Source organism: Nelumbo lutea, chromosome 1 (genome assembly GCF_056320005.1).
Source record: "Nelumbo lutea isolate HS-2025 chromosome 1, American lotus-T2T, whole genome shotgun sequence".
Classification (NCBI taxonomy): Eukaryota; Viridiplantae; Streptophyta; class Magnoliopsida; order Proteales; family Nelumbonaceae; genus Nelumbo; species Nelumbo lutea.
In genome coordinates this window covers 57,190,623-57,209,367 of record NC_142684.1, presented here as the reverse complement: position 1 = coordinate 57,209,367, position 18,745 = coordinate 57,190,623, and the positions used below count along the sequence as shown (strand labels likewise).

At 35.4% G+C, this 18,745-nt stretch overlaps 1 protein-coding gene across 2 annotated transcripts in view; it reads right to left on the bottom strand.

Annotated features, from left to right (window-relative positions):
* Nucleotides 1-2,973: 2,973 nt before the first annotated feature.
* The window catches only part of LOC148874690 (putative methionine--tRNA ligase), a 30,999-nt gene continuing 15,227 nt past the window's right edge, over nucleotides 2,974-18,745 (bottom strand). Inside the window, exons 10-17 of one of the 2 annotated variants that reach the window (XM_088963572.1) lie at nucleotides 15,170-15,288; nucleotides 14,999-15,064; nucleotides 14,738-14,866; nucleotides 14,453-14,593; nucleotides 14,223-14,343; nucleotides 8,349-8,581; nucleotides 8,141-8,242; nucleotides 2,974-3,264 (exon numbers count right to left, since the gene is read on the bottom strand). In XM_088963572.1, coding sequence (XP_088819698.1) covers nucleotides 3,100-3,264; nucleotides 8,141-8,242; nucleotides 8,349-8,581; nucleotides 14,223-14,343; nucleotides 14,453-14,593; nucleotides 14,738-14,866; nucleotides 14,999-15,064; nucleotides 15,170-15,288 — 1,076 coding nt within the window. In that variant the 3' untranslated portion in view covers nucleotides 2,974-3,099. Of the gene's footprint in view, nucleotides 3,265-7,219; nucleotides 7,599-8,140; nucleotides 8,243-8,348; nucleotides 8,582-14,222; nucleotides 14,344-14,452; nucleotides 14,594-14,737; nucleotides 14,867-14,998; nucleotides 15,065-15,169; nucleotides 15,289-18,745 lie in introns of those variants that run through there. The other variant, XM_088963571.1, reaches the window with a different exon arrangement.

Sequence of the window (18,745 nt, the reverse complement as noted above, 5' to 3'; positions counted from 1 at the left end):
AAAATTATGTACTAACAATATAAATTATAATCTTACGGATTATTCAATATAAATGTTATTCAAATATAAAAAATTTAACACTACAAAAATAAAATATTATTTAAATATTTAAATAACTAGATATATTAAATAACAAAACATTAAAAGTAGTTAAATAATTTTATAACAAAATATTTAATATTATATAATAACTTTAAACTAAATAAAATTCAAGTAATGAAAAATTTTAAATCTTTTACATATTCTTTAATATTTAAAGAACTAAATATTTTAATAAAGAAATATAAAACATAACTAAATTTTGAATAGTTAAAACAACGAAATTAAGTAATAAATTTAAAAAGTTTCTTAAAATTAGAAAAATAATTATAATAGATTTCATAACATTCAAATTAATAATAATTTAATATTTTATAATATTAATAACGAAATTAAGTATTAATAGTATAAATTATAATTTTATAGATTATTAATCTAAATAAATAATAGTATAAATATTAATTTAATATTTTATTAATATTGATATGATTTAAATAATCAAATAATACTATAAATAAATAATTTCACTTATATCATTTAATAATTCTATAAAATAACTATTAAAATTTAATATTTGTTAATAATAATTTGAAAGTCTTAATCTATATTTATTTTTAAATACTAAAAGTAATATTTATTGTATTTTTAGTAATGATTGATCTTTTTGTGATAAATATATTTTCAATAATTATGTATAAACTATTGTTGTATAAATTTTGAAATTTAATTTATTGTACTTATTGTATTTTTTTATTTTTTGTTTTAAATTTATTTTTAGTAATTATGTATTTTTGTATTTTCATTGTAAATTTATTTTCAACAATTGTGCATTTTCACTATAAATTGTCAATAATTATTAGAGATTAGACTATTAATTTAGTTGAAATTAGGAGTGTTCATGGGTTGGTTCGATTTGATTGTAGGTTGTTTGGCCAACCAAATTAACCTAGTCAGATTGGGGAGTTGGTGACTTGAAATTGACAACCATTAGTGAAAACCGGTCAACCCGAGTTATATCAATTATTTGGGTTGATTTTGGTTTGGTTGGTTGATTCAAAAGATTTAAGCTTAAAAAATTAAAATTAAAATTAAATTTAAAAAATTACAATATTATTACTAAAATATAAATAAAAATTTAAATTTATGATATAAAATGTTTTCTACTAATAAATATGGGAATTCTCCCGCTTTCCTATATTAAAAATTATATTTAAAATATAAAATATTAATATACATCTATGGTTAGGTCAGTTCAATTTTGGTCAATAAACAAATGTCTAAACCGAAATTGATCCAACTTGGTTGAGTTGGGAAATTGTAGTACCAAAGCCAATCGGAAATACTAGAAAGCAGACCAACTTGGGTCAAGTTGAATCGGGTTGGTTGGTTTCATCAATTTGATGAAAAACCCTAGCTGAAATTAATTATTGTTATTTTGTATTATAAAAAATTATTAAAGTAATATATAAAATATAAATAATTATTAATTATTTAAAAAGTTAAAATATAAAACAATTTTAAACTCAATCTTATGTGCTTCTATTGTTTAGCTTTCGCTTAACGAAGCCCGTGCATCAAACAATTATGCCACATCAGGTGGCCTCTCCATGCTCCATTACCCCAATCGAACAATTCTAGAGGGGGTGCAAAATTCCCTTTAGAAGTCTATGGAGCTGCCACTTCAAAATGCCTTATCTCCGTTGTTCCTCTCCTTTTTATTAGGAAACTAATAAAACTCATAAAGTTAGCACCTTTTCAAAGCTGATCCTTACTCCAATTTGTTCTATCCCCCACCAATAGCGTAGCACCACAATCCCCCACTTTCTCCTAAGTTATCTCTATAATCTCTAATTTATGACAAAGTTTCTCTCCTAAATTATCCATAATTACTATTTACCTCTCCCCACTTTTCATCTATATCTATCTAAATAAAGTTTGAATTAAAAAAATCTAACAATTATTTAAATATTATAATAAAATTATGTGAAAATTTTTAAATATTTTTTAAGAATATAAAAAATAATTATAATAGATTTAATAATATTCATATTATTAATAATTTTATCTTTTTATGAAATTCATAATGAAATTACGTAACAACAATACAAATTATAATTTTGCAGATTATTCTATTTAATAACTAAATAATATTTTAAAAATATAAATAAATAAATTATTTAAAAGTTATTCAAATAATAAAAATTTAAAATTACAAAATAAGATATTACTTAAATATTTCAATGACTAAATATTTGAAACAAAAATATTAAAAGTAGGTAAATAATTATATAAAATAATATTTAATATTAAGAAACAACTTTAAAATAAATAAAATTTAAACAGAAAAAAATTATATATTTTACATATTATATAAATATTTAAATAACTAAATGTTTTAAATAATAAAATATTTAACATAACTAAATTTTAAATAGATAAAAGTAACGTAATTTTGTAATAAATTTAAAAAATTTCATAAAATTATACAACTAATAATAATAGATTTTATAATATTTGAATTAATAATAATTTTATATTTTACAAAATTAATAACAAAATTATGTAATAGTAGTACAAATTATAATTTTATGGTTTGCTAAATTTAATAAATAATTAATATTTAAAAATTTTAAGTAACTAATTAATATTGTAAATAACTAATTTTTGAATATTTTAAATATCACAAAAATAATAACTAAATCATATTTTAAATATTCTTTCAAAAAACAACAAGTAGATTAAATAATGAAATTATGTAATAACTTTAAAAAATTGAAAGTATTGGCATGACTGAAAGGTTGGAAAAAGAAGCATTATCACTTTAATTTACTAGCTTGATTAAATGATACAACCTTATGCAATCTAAGCTTTGTTCCTCCAGTAGGGAAAGTTTTCAACTTCTGGCCTGCATAAAAAATAGAAGATAATGTCCTGTTTTTATGGGAAATTAAAATTTTGTAAAAATATAATTCATGGTCAATATAGTGTTTGTACATAGAACAACATTCGCTTCTTAAATCCAATGCATCGTGATATGTTCAAACGAAAGGAAAAACTCATCTAAAGACTACGAAAAGGTTCCACACTTCTAGGTATCCTATTCTTAAGCTTCTTCTCTATGAGATCAATTCCTTCCAACACATTTGTTATGTCATATATCCACCTAGAGTCAGAGTTATCACAATGGCAAGTACCAACTGGAGTCAGAGTTGCCCAAAGGGGAACCTACAAATTGAAAGATCAAAGATTTTTGTCAAATATCTCTATTTTGTTAAACTTATTGTCTTTGGATGCAAGTGGTATAAGAGATGGGAGAAATTTGTGGAAAATCAGTTCTTACCAAGTCATACAATGTAATTAGAACCATGAAGATATGATCTAGATCAATACCAATTACATGTGTGTGGAGGGAGCATTTGATTTTCTATATATCCCCTGTTAACCACTTCAATATATCCAAGAGGTCTCGGGAGCTTTTTCCTTGTGAATGATAACCTTTTTATATAGGTGGTGATGAAGGGTAATTTGGTAGCATGCGGACACGTGGAACGACCTAATGACTAGACGACATCTCAACATTTTTGAACACCTCAGTAGGCCAGGTCAGCTTGGGCACCTCGGGTACCTCAGCCATGACCGATGTCTGAGCAGCTTGTCGTATCCCGATCTGCCAAGGTGCCACATAGCCCTCTTCTAGAAGCTAGCCAGTCATCTATGATCTCTCCGGTATCACACCGCACATCAGCGAGCCTTATCCCACCTAGACCGGACGAACTCGATAAGCCTTATCAACTCACAAGAATTCTTCTCCAGTTGCAAAATGGACTCCTGGTTACGCGAGCTGGTGATCTCGGATATGTTTCGTGAGGCCTACAACAACTCGCCTATACAAGGGAATCACCTCCAGCCTCACAAGGTACCCGTGATTTAGCTATCATAATCTCATACTAGCTCGCTACAACACTCTTCACTAACTTAAGCATCGGAGTGCCCACACCGGGTAAAGTACCCTAGGACCTCTGTTACTATTTTTCTTGCAATTCAACTAGTCACGTGTTAGACCGACGTCTAAGCATCTTCCAGCTAGGAGCAACTAGATTGTGCATCATTAATTGGCACTGCATGTGGGAACCAACAGCAAAAAGCCAAGTTCTCACCCTCTTTTCATTTTCACCAATCCAATGGCATCCTCAAGCAATGCCAACGCCAACAAAAACAACATGCAAGTCACTAGGGGGCAAGAGCAACCTGCCATCCAACTTGAAGTGCCCTCAATAACTATCGGACAACTTACTATGCCCCTAACATTTCTCAGAGTGCCAATAGGGTCGAGCCAGCCCTTCCCAGTAGACCAAATGATCACCCCTCTCCCCACGGTTGAGTCATTAGTGGTTCCCACAGCGATTAACGTGTGGCAGTTCGACAAACTGGTGCAGTATGTCCACGGCATGAACCTTCAGATGCGGGCTTGGGAGGAAAGGTTCAGCACAGTCATACTGCCACAACAGCCCCAACAACAGCAACAGCCACAACCACTCCAGTAGAACTTCAACCAGCAGAACTTTAATCAGCAAAACTTCAATGAATAGAACGAGAACAACCAGAACAACTAGCAGCCTAGTGCCAAACACTAGGACCAGGTTCCGGACCCACTATGTTGCCCTGACAATCGGAGCCAAGTTCCAGTGGAGGAGAATAGCAAAGCCACGACACCAATCGGAACAGAAGGTAACAACACAACTGAGGTGTCGAAGAAGAGACACCGCAGACGCTCACATCACAGCACTGGAAAGAGCCACCTTGCTCCCACCAATAACGAAGGAGGCTGAGAAGAAGGGAGAGGTAAGTCAGGTCATCACATAGCTAGTGTTAGATAGCGTATGCCCTTAGCTCCAATCAGAATGGTGTACATTATGATATTTAATATAAATGAATAAAGTACATATTTGATTCATGTTATTAGGGTGTGTTTCTATGTAATACCCTTAAACTGGACGCATATGAGATTTGTGTTAGTTTAGAATCTTCACAGTCGTTGGATAGATATAGGGAGATTTATCCTACCAAGGTTGACACTGATGTGCCACCAAGTTGGTTGGGGTGGCCTGTCTCAGCTACTAGGGTGAGATCTGAGGTACATGCAGTGTGGGTTTTCTTGAAACCCTGAATCGGGCCAAAATTCCAGTATTGCCCTGGACCTTGGAGATAAATGGGCAAAACTAGAATGCTACACTTGACCCCTAGACTCGATTATAATACTACACTAGGTGTCAGATTGGGTTGTCTTTGATAGCCAATCAGTGAGATCCTTAGAGGGGGTCAAAACCTGGGTATGTTGGGACAGTTTGAGAATTCATCTGAGTGGGAGATCATAGTAATAGGGTCAGCCCCTTTGTTGGACAAAGTGAACGATCGGGGATGCACTCTTTCTGATGGAAACCTAAACTGTCGGTAGTTGATTTCAATCGTTGAGATTTGTTTTTGCAAAATATATTTATATAGAGATATACTTATATATATTATGGTTTCAAAATGTTTACAAAAGGTTTTAATTCCTGAGATTCATGTGAGTAGAGAGTGCACCACTGTTCCTTACAGCCAAGGAAGATGTCCTCTCTTGTCGGGCAGTGTTTGGTCATTATGGGCTAAGATGTTAAGTGTAAGACCATTGAGGGTAATACCTGATGGGCTAATCTTGCATCTGCCCACAGTCCTTCGATTTTTATAAGGTGGCTGGACCCAATGACCATTTAGTGTAAATATTGGGCCCATTAAGAGCCCACGGTGATGGACTCAGGGGTTCAGTGTGTTAGACAGTGTATGCCTTTAACTTCAATCAGAATGATATACATTATGACATTTAATGTCATTGAATACAGTACATATTTGATTCATGTTATTATAGTGTATTTTTGTGTAATGCCCTTAAACTGGACACATATGAGACTCGTGTTAGTTTAGAATCTTCACAGTCGTTGGATAGATCTGAGGAGATTTATCTTGCCAAGGCTGACACTGATGTACTGCCAAATTGGTTGGGGTGGCCTACCTTAGTTGCTAGGGTGAGACCCGAGGTACATGCAATGTGGGTTTTCTCGAAACCTGAACCGGACGAAAATTCTAATATTGCCCTGGACCTTGAAGATAGATGGAGTGTAAGACCATTGAGGGTAATACATAATGGGTTAATCTTGCATCTGCCCACAGTCCTTGGGTTTTTATAAGGTGGCTTAACCCAATGACCATTTAGTGTAAATGTTGGGCCAATTAAGAGCCCATGGTCATGGACTCAAGGGTTCACTGTCTCCTACAGTGAATTTGGCCAGGCCTTATAATTGAGATTGGGCTGAACCCATGTGGTTGATGTGTAGACCAATGTTTGGGTCCCATACCATACAAGGACAACCAACTGGGTAACAGATTGAGGGGCTAGTGAGCACATAGACTTAATGGGCCTAAAGACCAATTCGAACTGGCTTAATAAGATTAATTAAAAGAGGGCGGTCTTTGGATTTAGATCAACAGATAAGATAAGGGATTATCCCTATCCACTCAAAGAGTCTAAATCCAAATAAAGATTTGGATTAGGAATGTTGATATTTATCTACAGATAAGAAAAGCCTTATCTCTTAAAGAGATTCCAGATCCAAATAAAAGATTTGAATTATAAAACTCTTAATGGGATTAGGAGATCCTCTCTTTAAGGCGATAAATAGAAGAGCTGGGCAAACCTCCATATGAGCTCACAGTCTGCTAAATTATAGAGAGAGACAACACAGCTTGATTGTACTGTCTTCTTCTCTCTTGCTCTTGCCGCCCTACCAGTTCGATCTCCACCAGTGGGAGTGATCAAGAACAATTCTTGATATTGCCTTTTGGTAGAAAAGGAAATCTGAAGTTGTGCTCACCTGCCCTCAATCATATTCTTGCTAAAGAATTTGGTTCTTGCTAAAGATTCGTCCTGTGATTTTGCTTCACCTCACACCGTGTCATCTTCGGTGGAAGCAGTTTTTGGTCTTCTCCTTGGGCGTGAACACCTTCATTAGGGGTTTATTATTACTCCGTATCATGTATATCCCTCTACTCCCTTTGGTCTTCTACCTTGCAATTTGATCAACTAGCTAGGCAAGATGCCCTCCAATTTTATCAAAAAAAAATCATAAAACAAAGACCACCACTATACTTGGAATTAGCACTTAAAATTTCTTGGGGAAATCAAAATTCCTTCTATTGTAACAAGTAACATAAATAACAAAGAAGATGAATTTAACAAGAATAATAATGTTGTAGGGGCAAAATTGGGGAAGTCGATAGCGCGGGCACAGGATCTACCGAATGGAGCCTCCAGATATGGATGCCACCTTACAAACACCTGTTGATGTGGTGAAGGCAACATCCTTGTAGCGAGCCACTAGCTCATTGTCAGTGTGCAGATCTACCTGTACTGTTTCCCAGACTTTCTTCTTAGGGTTGAGAACGCCATCTGCTTCACCTTGGTATCCTGGAAATGTTAAGCGCTCTCCTACGGGAGCAAACTGAGGTGGATCAACCAATTCAACCTAGACAACAAAAATGCCAACGTCCAGAAGGTGAAATTAGCACTTCCGTATTTCATACACAAGGATGCAGATTCCACACTATAAATATTTAACATTAATTAAAACCCATGGTAAAGTGCAAAAAATCATATATGATCATCAACCAGATGATTAGAAAAGTTTATGCTACCATCCTTGGGTATTAATGTAAACTTATGAACCATCCAGCAAGTGGGCCTCTGATGACACTGACGAAATTCTTGATCCCTTTGTCAAGAATTAATATACTTCCACAAAGAAATTAGCTTTTTTTGTTTGCAGTTCAATAATACCGGCCTAGATGGGTGGTGAGAAAGGTTTCAAAGATCTTCCCCATAGTTTGCAAAACCATCCAGAAGGGTAGACCTCATCATGTGACAAAAAATTTTAGCATTTTTACCCCTCGTGAAAAAAGGCTTAGGCCAAAACTTAAAGAATGATCAAATGATCAAGAGAGTTTGGCTACCCTTCATTTATTAGCATAGACCTAGGAGTGATAATTGAAGGTTATTTTTATTACTTACTTTCGTGTGATCACTGTTGGAAGCAGCAAGAACCATTGCCTGTGATTTAACACCCCGCATGGTTGCCGGCTTCAGATTGCAAAGAACACAAACTTTCCGATTCTGCCCATGGAACATAATAAACAGAGCAATAAATTGATATGTATTCTGAGTATACAGCACATCAAGATTAATGCATGTAACCTGGTGAAAAAAAAAAGAAACCAACCTGCATTTCTTCGAGGGGAATGTATTTGACGAGTCCACTAACAACAGTTCTTGGTGATCCTTCACCCACATCAATCTCCTCAACATAGAGGGAATCAGCATCAGGATGTTTCTGAACCTTTGTTATGATGCCAACACGGATATCAAGCCTACTGATGGAAATTTCTGCTTCAGCAGCTGCCTTTGGTTTGGTTTCAGTTGTAGATTTGTTTGGCTTTTTTTTCCCATTTCCATCTATGGAAAAACAAGTAAACTTCATTCAAGTACCAACAGAAATAAAATAAAATAAAAAAGGAACTGCAGAAGCTTTTCTAGGAAGAAATGCTCATGAGAGAGTGTATCCCATCTCATGGAAGACCATCTACCCATGTATACAGATGACCACTACCATTCGAGAATATTGTGAACTTTGCAACCTTCACTTGAGTCTTAATTTACTTTACCCATGTATTGAATGGCAGCCTCTTTCACATAAAGAAGTAGCATTAATCATAAAGAGACAGGAGGGAAATTCATCCCTCCTAATTCTGGGGCTGCAAAAGTATCTTTTTGTCTCAATTTGAATTTGAGCATGATCTGGTTAAAGGTGATACAAGGATTGAAATATGATCAACAATCAATTAATTTTGTCCAAGCTTATCCCAACTATATGGGGGTCAGCAAAATGAATCCTGTTTTGCCATTTTGTTCTGCTTAATGCCATATCCATTGTAAAATTAATGGTGCTTAAATCATTTCTTACTACTTCTGCCCATGTCCTTTTTGGTCTACCCCTAGACCTTTTGGCCCCAAGTTGCAACGAAGCACTTCTTACAGATGTTGATAGTCTTCTATGCACATGACAAAATCATCTTAGTCTACCTTCCCTCATTTTATTATCTATTGGAGCTACTCCGTCTGATCCTATCATTTCTAGTTTTCCCACTCATCCATCTCAGCATACACATTTGCAATAATTAAACAATGCCATATCTATTTTTAAATTATCAGTGTTTAAATCACTTCTTACAACTGCCCGTGTCCTTTTTGGTCTACCCCTAGATCTTCTAGCCCCTTCAATTTGCAACAAAGCATCTCTTATGGGTGTTCTTGATGGTCTTCTATGCGCATAACAAAACCATCTTATTCTACTTTCCCTCATCTTATCATTTATTGAAGCTACTCCTACTTTTGACCTATCCTTTATAGTTTTTCCACTCATCCATCTCAGGCTCTCACCATATGCATTTCTACAACACTTTTTTTTTTATTTCTTTTGAAGGTCTATACAACGGGGGGTAGCCCATCCCCCAACCCAGGTGCAGGCGGGATTCAATACCAAGTCTCTGCTATGACCAGAAGGAGACCTTACCAACCAGTTGGTTGGCACCTTTGCTTTCTACAACTCATTTCTTGGACATTTTGTTTCTTGACTACCCAAAACTCTGCTCCATACAGAGCATCACAACTATTTTATAGAATTTTCCTTTTAATCTAAATGGTATTCACCTATCACATAAAACTCTAGATGCATCCCTTCATTTTTCCCATTCAACTCTAATTCTATGGGAAATATCCTCCTCAATCTCTCCCTATTTATGAATTATCAACCCAAGGTATCAAAAAAGGTCACATTGAGTTATCTCTTGGTCTCCAATCCAAAGAGTACCTTGATTTGCATCCTATTATTATTAAATTTGCATATCATATATTCTATTTTGGTCCTACTTACTTTAAAACCTCTTGTTTCTAAGGGCATTTTGTTCATAAGCTTATCTTGGAATTTAATCCTTCTTTAGTTCCATCTAAAATGATGTCATCAGCAAACATGCACCATAGGACCTCCTCATGAAATGTTTAGTTAATTCATCTATGATTAGTGCACATAGGCAAGGGCTAAGTAGTGAAGACCCATTGTTACTATAAAACTTGAGGTCTCTCCTACAGGTGCTCTAACATTGATTGACACACCCTCATGAGTTTAATCCCCCAATAATAAATACAACTTTGTATATCACATTTGTTCTTAAATATAGAGACCATAATACTCAGGCATCTTTTTTTTCTTTCATTATCTTATTAAATAGCTTAGTTAGCCATAGTAAGTCTACCTCTCCCATACCTTTCCACACTTCTATTCGAGTTCCATCAAGTCCTAAAACCTTTTCTTCCTGATTTTATTTAATGCCTCTTTCACTTTAGTAGTTCTGATTTTATAAAGATAGATATTATTTTCAACACTAATAGTGTTACTAATCTCTTTTTTTATTAGCAACACAGAAAAATTTTATTAATTACTTGAGAAGAAAGAGAGAAGATACAACAAGCGGTTGTGAAATCTGGAAACACTTTACAGCAACAAAACCCCATCGCCCTATTACAATTGAGCCCAATACATTTTGTTGTTCATGAACTCCTTGCTTAGCTAAACCATCTGCCAAAGCGATTAGCAGATCTTCTTACCTATCTTACTTGAATGTTCATGTTTCTTCTATTGATCGGTAATCAAGGGATTTCATTTCATTATAAGGAGGAAAAAAATTCAGATTCAGATCAATTTTAGGCATATATGAGCATAGCTTTTCAAAGTCTGCCCAGAATAGTTGATCCCTATGTACCCATTGCTTTGCCAAAGTATCAACCATCCCCTTTGCTGTTCTCTTGACCCATTTGAAGCTTGCCTCAAGATCCTTAGCCAAGCTCTTTATTTCTCTAATTAGATGCCTAAACTTCCACATACCAGGATTGCTGTCATCCATCCAGGCAATTACTAATTTTGAATCACCTTCTATTTCCAGATTCTTAAATTCCCACTGTTTTGCTAATTTCAGGCCCTGATGTAAAGCTGTTATTTCTGCTCTTGGCCTCTTGCCGAATCCCCTATTCCTATCAGTCCTGAAAATAATGTTACCACTTTCCCTACTTCATCCCTGAACACTCCTATTCCTGACAGAACGGGATTTCCTAAAGAGCTTCCATCAAAAAGGAGCTTTAGTCTGTTTGGCTAAGGAGGCTTCCAGTCCAAGAGTACTCTGTCTTTCACAGCTGTTGAATTTGCTACTTCATACCAGGCTCTAATAACATCATCTACTGCCACCAATTTGAAAGCTTCCGGAGATGTTACCCAGTTTGCTGTTTTGATCTTTATGCTTTCAATAATGTCCTCCATGCCCCTTGCCTTTTCTTTGAACAGTCTTTCATTTCTTTCCCCCCATAGTGTCCAAAGTGTTGCTGCCTTTGATGTCTTCCAAAGTACTCTTCCTCTCTTTTCTTCTTGCCTGCAAAAAGCTGGGTGACAGCAACTTGAAAGGCCTGAATTTATTGTTATACCACCCCTTTTCCTTCTTTCAACCACACAACTACTACCTTTGAGTCCCCTTCAACAACCAACCTTGTGAGTCCCAAATCTTTAGCTTTCTGTATCCCAAAAACACCAACCATGATTTCTGCACTAACTGAATCCCCTTGTTCAATTGGTCATGAATAAAGCCCACATATATTACCACCCTCATCTCTTGGCACCCACCCAATTCTAGGACCCGGGTTGCACAAACTACTCCCATCAAAATTCATTTTCATTCATCCACCAACCGGGAGTGACCAAACCTCAACGATTTTTTGTGTCCAACAGGAAGAGTAGCAATAGAACCCCAATTTCTGAGGAAGTCCTCCACTGTAAAGTCTGAAAACAGTTTCAATGTCTTCACCCAATGTGCCACTCTTACTGCAACAATCTCAATAATTGCCACTTGTTCTTCTCTTTTTCCCCAAAAAATTATTGTATTGCTCACCTCCCAAACTGTCCAAATTACCGCTGCCCGTGTGCATTTCCACAAGATTCTGCCTCTTCTTTTTGTGCTCCTCGGAAAAGATGGGCTAAAGAGACTATCCAAATGAATGGAAAGGATCCACCTGCAACCAAAAAGAGAGCAAAACCATCCCCATATACAACAAACGAATAGGCAGGAGATTAAGAAGTGATAAGCAGTCTCACCATTTCAATTTACACAGAAAGCACCAGTTAAGGGACAAGAACCAATTTGGTATTTTCCTTTGCAATAAGTCGCAAGTATCGATGCACCCTTCATAAACTTCCCAAGAAAAGGCACTGACTTTTTGGGGGATAGGAACACTCCAAACTTCTTTCAAAAGAAATGGAGTGACCACAAGAGAGAGAAAAAAGGATTTACATGTAAACAGCCTAGAGGGACAAAGAGACCACACGCAATCATCTCTCCTCGATTAGTGTCCACATGTTCATTTAATAATTTAAAATAGTTTTTCTATCTTTGCTTGATTTCCTCATATTTTACCAAGACTCTTTGATCTTCCTCTTTAATGCACCTAACATGGTTTAAATCTTTGTCTTTCTTTTTTCTCATCTTTGCTAGTTTATAAGTTATTTTTTCTCCCTCTTTAGTGCCTAATTTATGATAAAGCTCATCATAATTATATATGCCTTAAATTTAACTTCTTCACTTACTTTCTTTTTAACTTCTTTTTTATGGGTTTATATTTTTCTCAATTTTCTGCACCTTCGGTCTTTTACCTTTCTCTGTAATGTGCATGTTTTAAATTTTTTGCATTTTGTTCATGATATATAATATCAAATTTTTTTTCTGTTCATTATGTTAGTAACATGTTATATTTTGAACATTTGAAGTTTAATTTATTAGCACTATTCAATACCAGATTGCAATCTGAATTTGATGCAAATCCAGCAATCTGATGGATAAGAATTGAATTGGATCCAAATGTAAATTAATCAAATTTGGATCTACCTATATCTATTCAATCCAATCCTTTTTGCAGTCCTACCTGATTCCAGATATCCTATAAGTTTTTTTTTTTTTTTTTTGTTCATTATGTTAGTAACATGTTATATATTGAACATTTGAAGTTTAGTTTATTAGCACTGTTCAATACCAGATTGCAATCTGAATTTGATGCAAATCCAGCAATCTGATGGATAAGAATTGAATTGGATCCAAATGTAAATGAATCAAATTTGGATCTACCTATATGAAATTCAATCCAATCCTTTTTGCAGTCCTACCTGATTCCAGATATTCTATTTCTGCAATCCTCTTGTGAATGGTTAATATAATTTATCGATTTATGGCTGCAGGCATGAATAATGCCCAAACTTGATGTAAATCATAAGTGTACAGCTCAAACTTACATATCGAAAGTACCCAATAAGTAAGAACTGAAGATGGCATCTAGATTGAACACCTATGACTTTAAGCACTATGTGAGAGATAAGACTTCTGGCATCTAGATTGAACATCTTGTTCAGATGGATCTAGAGCCTAGAGGTCAGCCACAATTATGGAAGATAGCCAAGAAAAGCATAGGTAGAAACAGCTGGGCTGTATAGGGGATCATCCTCCCAGGTACCAGCATAACTATTCTATTTTTTTTCTTAGTTCCTCCTGATAAGAGAGTATCTTTGATCTTAGCACCCCTTCAGGGTAGTTCTGATTATTGTACTTACTATTGTTCTTAGTCTTAATAAAGTTTTTATTATCAACACAAAGGAAAAAGTTCAACTAGGGAAAAAAATCTTGTACAAATCCTATCTAAATTTTGGGAATCCTCTAAAACTGCACATATTAAGGATTCTTTTCTCTTTTTGATCAATAACATATCTTAAGGATCTAAATGCTTCAGTTCAACACCTAGCTTGTTTAGCTTTCTAGAACAGGCAGGCACATGGGAGAAGAGATTTCTTGGAATTGGGCCTGTGGTTAAAGGCTTTTGGTCCATGGATCATCTGCATTTTTTCAACCTTTCCTCCCTATCAGAATAATTAATATCTCCATCCAATTCCAAATTTCAGAGGTTTGAAACCATTTTCAATCACATAAAAGAAAAGAAAAGAAAAGAAGTGTACCTGAAATTTTTGTTTTCTTCAGTTGCTCAGCAACCTTTTTTGCTTCAGCCTCTGCCTTCAAAACCCTATCAGCTTGACTTCCAGCAAACCTCTCCCTGAAGTACTGCACCTCTTCATCTTTCTGTACAATAAATAATCTTCGTCAGATAAGCACCTAAATATGAACTAAAACGCTACCATACAGAAGAAAAACAAAACAAGACATATGACCAACAGTAAGAGATTTATACCAATTCCTTGAATAGTGGCGCAGGCACCCCTATCTCATGACCTGCAGGTAGAATCTCCCAAGGCTTCCTTGCCCTCTCAATATCTCTTTTTTCATCACAAAGTGAAAGTTGTGTTTGAGGCCAGTTAAGCTGCTTCAGAACCTTGAATATCACAGAAAATAATGTAAAAAAAAGTGCTTAAGAATATCTAATTATAGCAATTACACAAGACACTTTAATATAATTAATGATTAGAGCATCAAAGAAATATTTACTCAATCTATTTTGTGTAGAAGAGATAACTACCTCAGCAGAAAAAGATGGCATGAAAGGTTCCAACAAAGATGCAAGAAGATATACTAGCCCAATTGAAGTTTTCATAACAATGGAACAGGAAGCTTGATCATCTTTGTAGAGCTTCCAGAATTGGGTGTCCTATTTACAATTCAAACTAATTAAGATGTGATGATGGTAAATAAATAATCCTTTGATCAATAAAGAAAGAAAAGAACAAATAAATAAACAATTCCTTAAAACAGAAGGTGACATGAAAACTCAGGAACTTACTTGCAGATATGCATTTCCTTCACTAGAAATGCTCATGGCAATTTTAATCCCTTGCTTTAATTTAACCTATGCCACATCACATAATAAAAACAATCCATATTAAATACAAGCATAGAGAGAAAATAGTTAAAACAAAGGAAATAGAATAGTTGTTATAGTGCATTTAATCACCTTCTCCATGGCCTCCACGTACTGTTCAACTAATTTACCAACTTTTTCTGCTAATGTATTGGTTAGCTGATGGCATTCTGCACCTGGAGCATCTGGAATGACAGAAGCATATCCTAGGCCTACAGAAGTGAAGAATATCAGAAAGAAATATAAGAACACACCTGATTACTTTTTGATTGTTAATAGCATCTCTGATTATATCTAGAAAAAAATTAAGATATGTGCAATGACAAAGTTTTATGAGAATTAATGAAATACAAAGTTGCTTGCTTTTTCCAGCAAGAGATCTTCAAACAAAAATGAAGGGAAAATTTTACCTATTAGAATCATGCATAATGCTATTCCAAACATTTAATAGATATGGAACAAATTGAGGCATTGACACAACCATTCCTAAGTTGTAATTCATAAAAGAGGGGAAGAAAAAGGAATCCTCATTTGAGTCCCTGGTTGTTGTGCAAAGGCGTTCTATTTGCTCGCAAATCTTGGTTTTCGTTTCCCTTGTGACGGACCTGGAAGAGGGGGAACATGTCAAGTATCCGCCTGGGATCATGTCTTCTTAGGTCTATTCTGGATGTACAATGCAATTTCGGTAGTAATATTCCATTTCAGTTGGAAAATGCAGTCGGATGCTTGGGGTAGTATAAATGATCAAGGGGTGGTAACTCATATCACAGGCAGAAATTTTGCGCAGAGTTCCATTACTATTAATGGGTGGCTTCGTGATTTCTTATGGGCACAAGCATCCCAGGTAATTCAGTCTTATGGTTCTTCATTATCTGCATATGGCCTTTTCGTCCTAGGTGCGCATTTTGTCTGGGCTTTCAGTTTAATGTTTCTATTTAGCGGCCGTGGTTATTGGCAAGAACTTATTGAATCCATCGTTTGGGCTCATAACAAATTAAAAGTTGCCAGCAACCCATGCTGGTGCTGTTTGCCATGCGACAAAGTAAATGAATAAATAGATACAAAGGGAGGGAGGGATAAGCCACACAACAGAGAGAGAGAGAGAGAGAAAGAGAGAGAGTTCAATTGCATGACCCTCATCTATGACTAATGTAACATGATGTGCAAACTATACATATGTAAAATATACCATGGGGGCCTACACAAAAAAGCACTTTGAGGATGTTTAGTTAGAAATTTCATGTAATTAATAAGAGGGGTGACTAGCTGGGCCACACTTAGAAGACAAGTATACATTTCAAACTTGAAGTCTGCATGCAGAATATATCATGTATACACGGCCATCTATCATAAGAGAGAGTTTCGTTACTTACACTTTTATAGTGGAGAATGTGGGAGCTTCTAGATTCAAGAAGCCGGTTTGTTTCTTGAGTAGTGGTGGCAGAAATAATATTGCTTATTTGTTTTTTTTTTTTGATAAATAATATTGCTTATTTGTTGATAAGATGGGAAGCTTTTAATGTGAAAAAAAATGTTTGGAATTGTGGGAAGTTTGAAAGGACCTAAGTGAGAAGTTTTGGTTGTCAGCATAAGGACCATGATTCCAATATAAGGAACCAAAGGAGAGCAACGTGGTAAGACTCAGACCATTAACAAAAGCAGAAAGGCTACCAGTACCAGGTCAAAAGTGTCAAACAGTCCAATCGCTGGGTCAACCTAGTGACCCATGACATCATATAGGTAAGATATAAAATATTAGGCATAACATTTGTAGTTATTTTTCTATTTTTTTATCAGAAATGGTAACTTTCATTAACAAAACTTTTAAAGGAGTACACTGTCACCACCTAAAACAAGGATGTTGATCCCAAGAGATTTATTTCCAGATTAGAAAACAGCAGAAAACATATTATTCTTGAAAGTTCCTTACTTTGCCAAAGTGTCAGCTAATCCATTTCTGATCTCCTTGTCCACATAAACAACATCCAAACCTCCCTTACTAAGAAATTAATTACCCTCATAACTTGTCTATGTGCCCAGACCCCCAAATTGTTTGACTGCATCCACCGAATTAATAATTTGGAGTCCCCTTCTACCTCAATTTGGTGAAATCCCCACTACTTAGCCAACCTTAAGCCTTAGAGCAAAGCCATAATCTCTGCTCTCAATGAGTCACCAATACATATTGGACCAGAAAACAGGGCAATCAGTCAGCCCTCTCTTGTCTCTAAAAGCTCACCCCACTCCAAAGGGACACATGTTGCCTAAAGAGCTTCCATTGAAATTCAGCTTCACCCTTTCTTGTACTCAAGGGACCCATTGTTCCCTGATCACAGTCTTCAAAGAAGGAGAATTTGCCACTACATTCCAGCCTCTAAAATGTTGTCTGCTGAATAGTCTTTAAATAAATTAGAAGACTTGAGACAATGCATGACCTTGGTAGTAATGCAATCAATGACTTGCTCAATGAATCTTTCCGTTCCTTGAACAATCCTAGTATTTCTTTCTTCCCAAATTGACCACAAAACAGCTGCTCTTGTGGCTCTCCACATTACTTATTCCTTTCTTCTTTGGAGATCTAAAGAAGACTGGATCAAAGAGTCTTACCAAATCTGAGGGAGGGATCCACCTGCAACCAAAAAGTGAAGAGAGCCAATTCCAAACAAAAGATACAAAAGGACAGGATATTAGTAGGTGTAATCATCTCACCACAAACCAACCAAAGGCTACACAAGGGGTGAGAGCGGTAACTTGGAATTATTTTTTGAAGCATATTCAAGGTATTTCTGGACCACCACCTTCCAATAAAATGCCCTTACTTTTGGGGGTACAGAGCTGCACCAAACCTCCTTTGTTGGAAAAGGATCCTGCCATGTTAGAAGACTGAAGAAGAGCAATGTAGAAGGAAGAAGAAGTAAAAAAGCCAGATGGAGAAGCTGATCAAATCCTGCTATCCATTTCAGACTCCCTCAACCCCCTTCTCAACCCCAAGCCCCAAGAATTACCAGACATCTATCTTTGAGGGAAGTGTCCCCAAACCAGACATCTTCCTTGAAACGCACTTTATTACTTGCACAAGCATCTATGAAAGAAAGGAGGCCAAAATGTCGTGGATAGCTTTCCAAGAAGATGTCCGAGATGCCATAGGGTCGACCAACATCCCAACCATTATCTGCTAATCCATGAATACCAACTATAACTTTATACCACAAATTATCATGTTCCATAGGTAGTCTCCACAGCTACTTACCAACAAAGCTAGGTTCCTTAATTTTATATTTCTTATACCCATCCTTCCACTATCTCTACTTCTAGAAACCACCTCCAACTTCACCAAATGATCTTTCTTTGTATCCCCTAGTTCCCACAAGAAATCCCTCACTAATTTCTCCAATTTATTGGCCACTCTAGTGGAAATTTTGAAGGTAGAAAGGAAGTAAAAATTGGCAAATTTGCCAGTGTTGACTTTATTAAAATGATTCTTCCCCCTAAAGAGATGTAATTTCATTTCGCCTCTTTGAGAATCTTTCCAAGACCAGGTACTAGAAACTTTCTGACTTTGGGTTCCATCCTAGAGGTAGTCCGAGTTCAAGTCTTGTAACTCACACTTTATTCAAACATATATATACACATACTTGATCAATATATATATATATATATAAAAACACA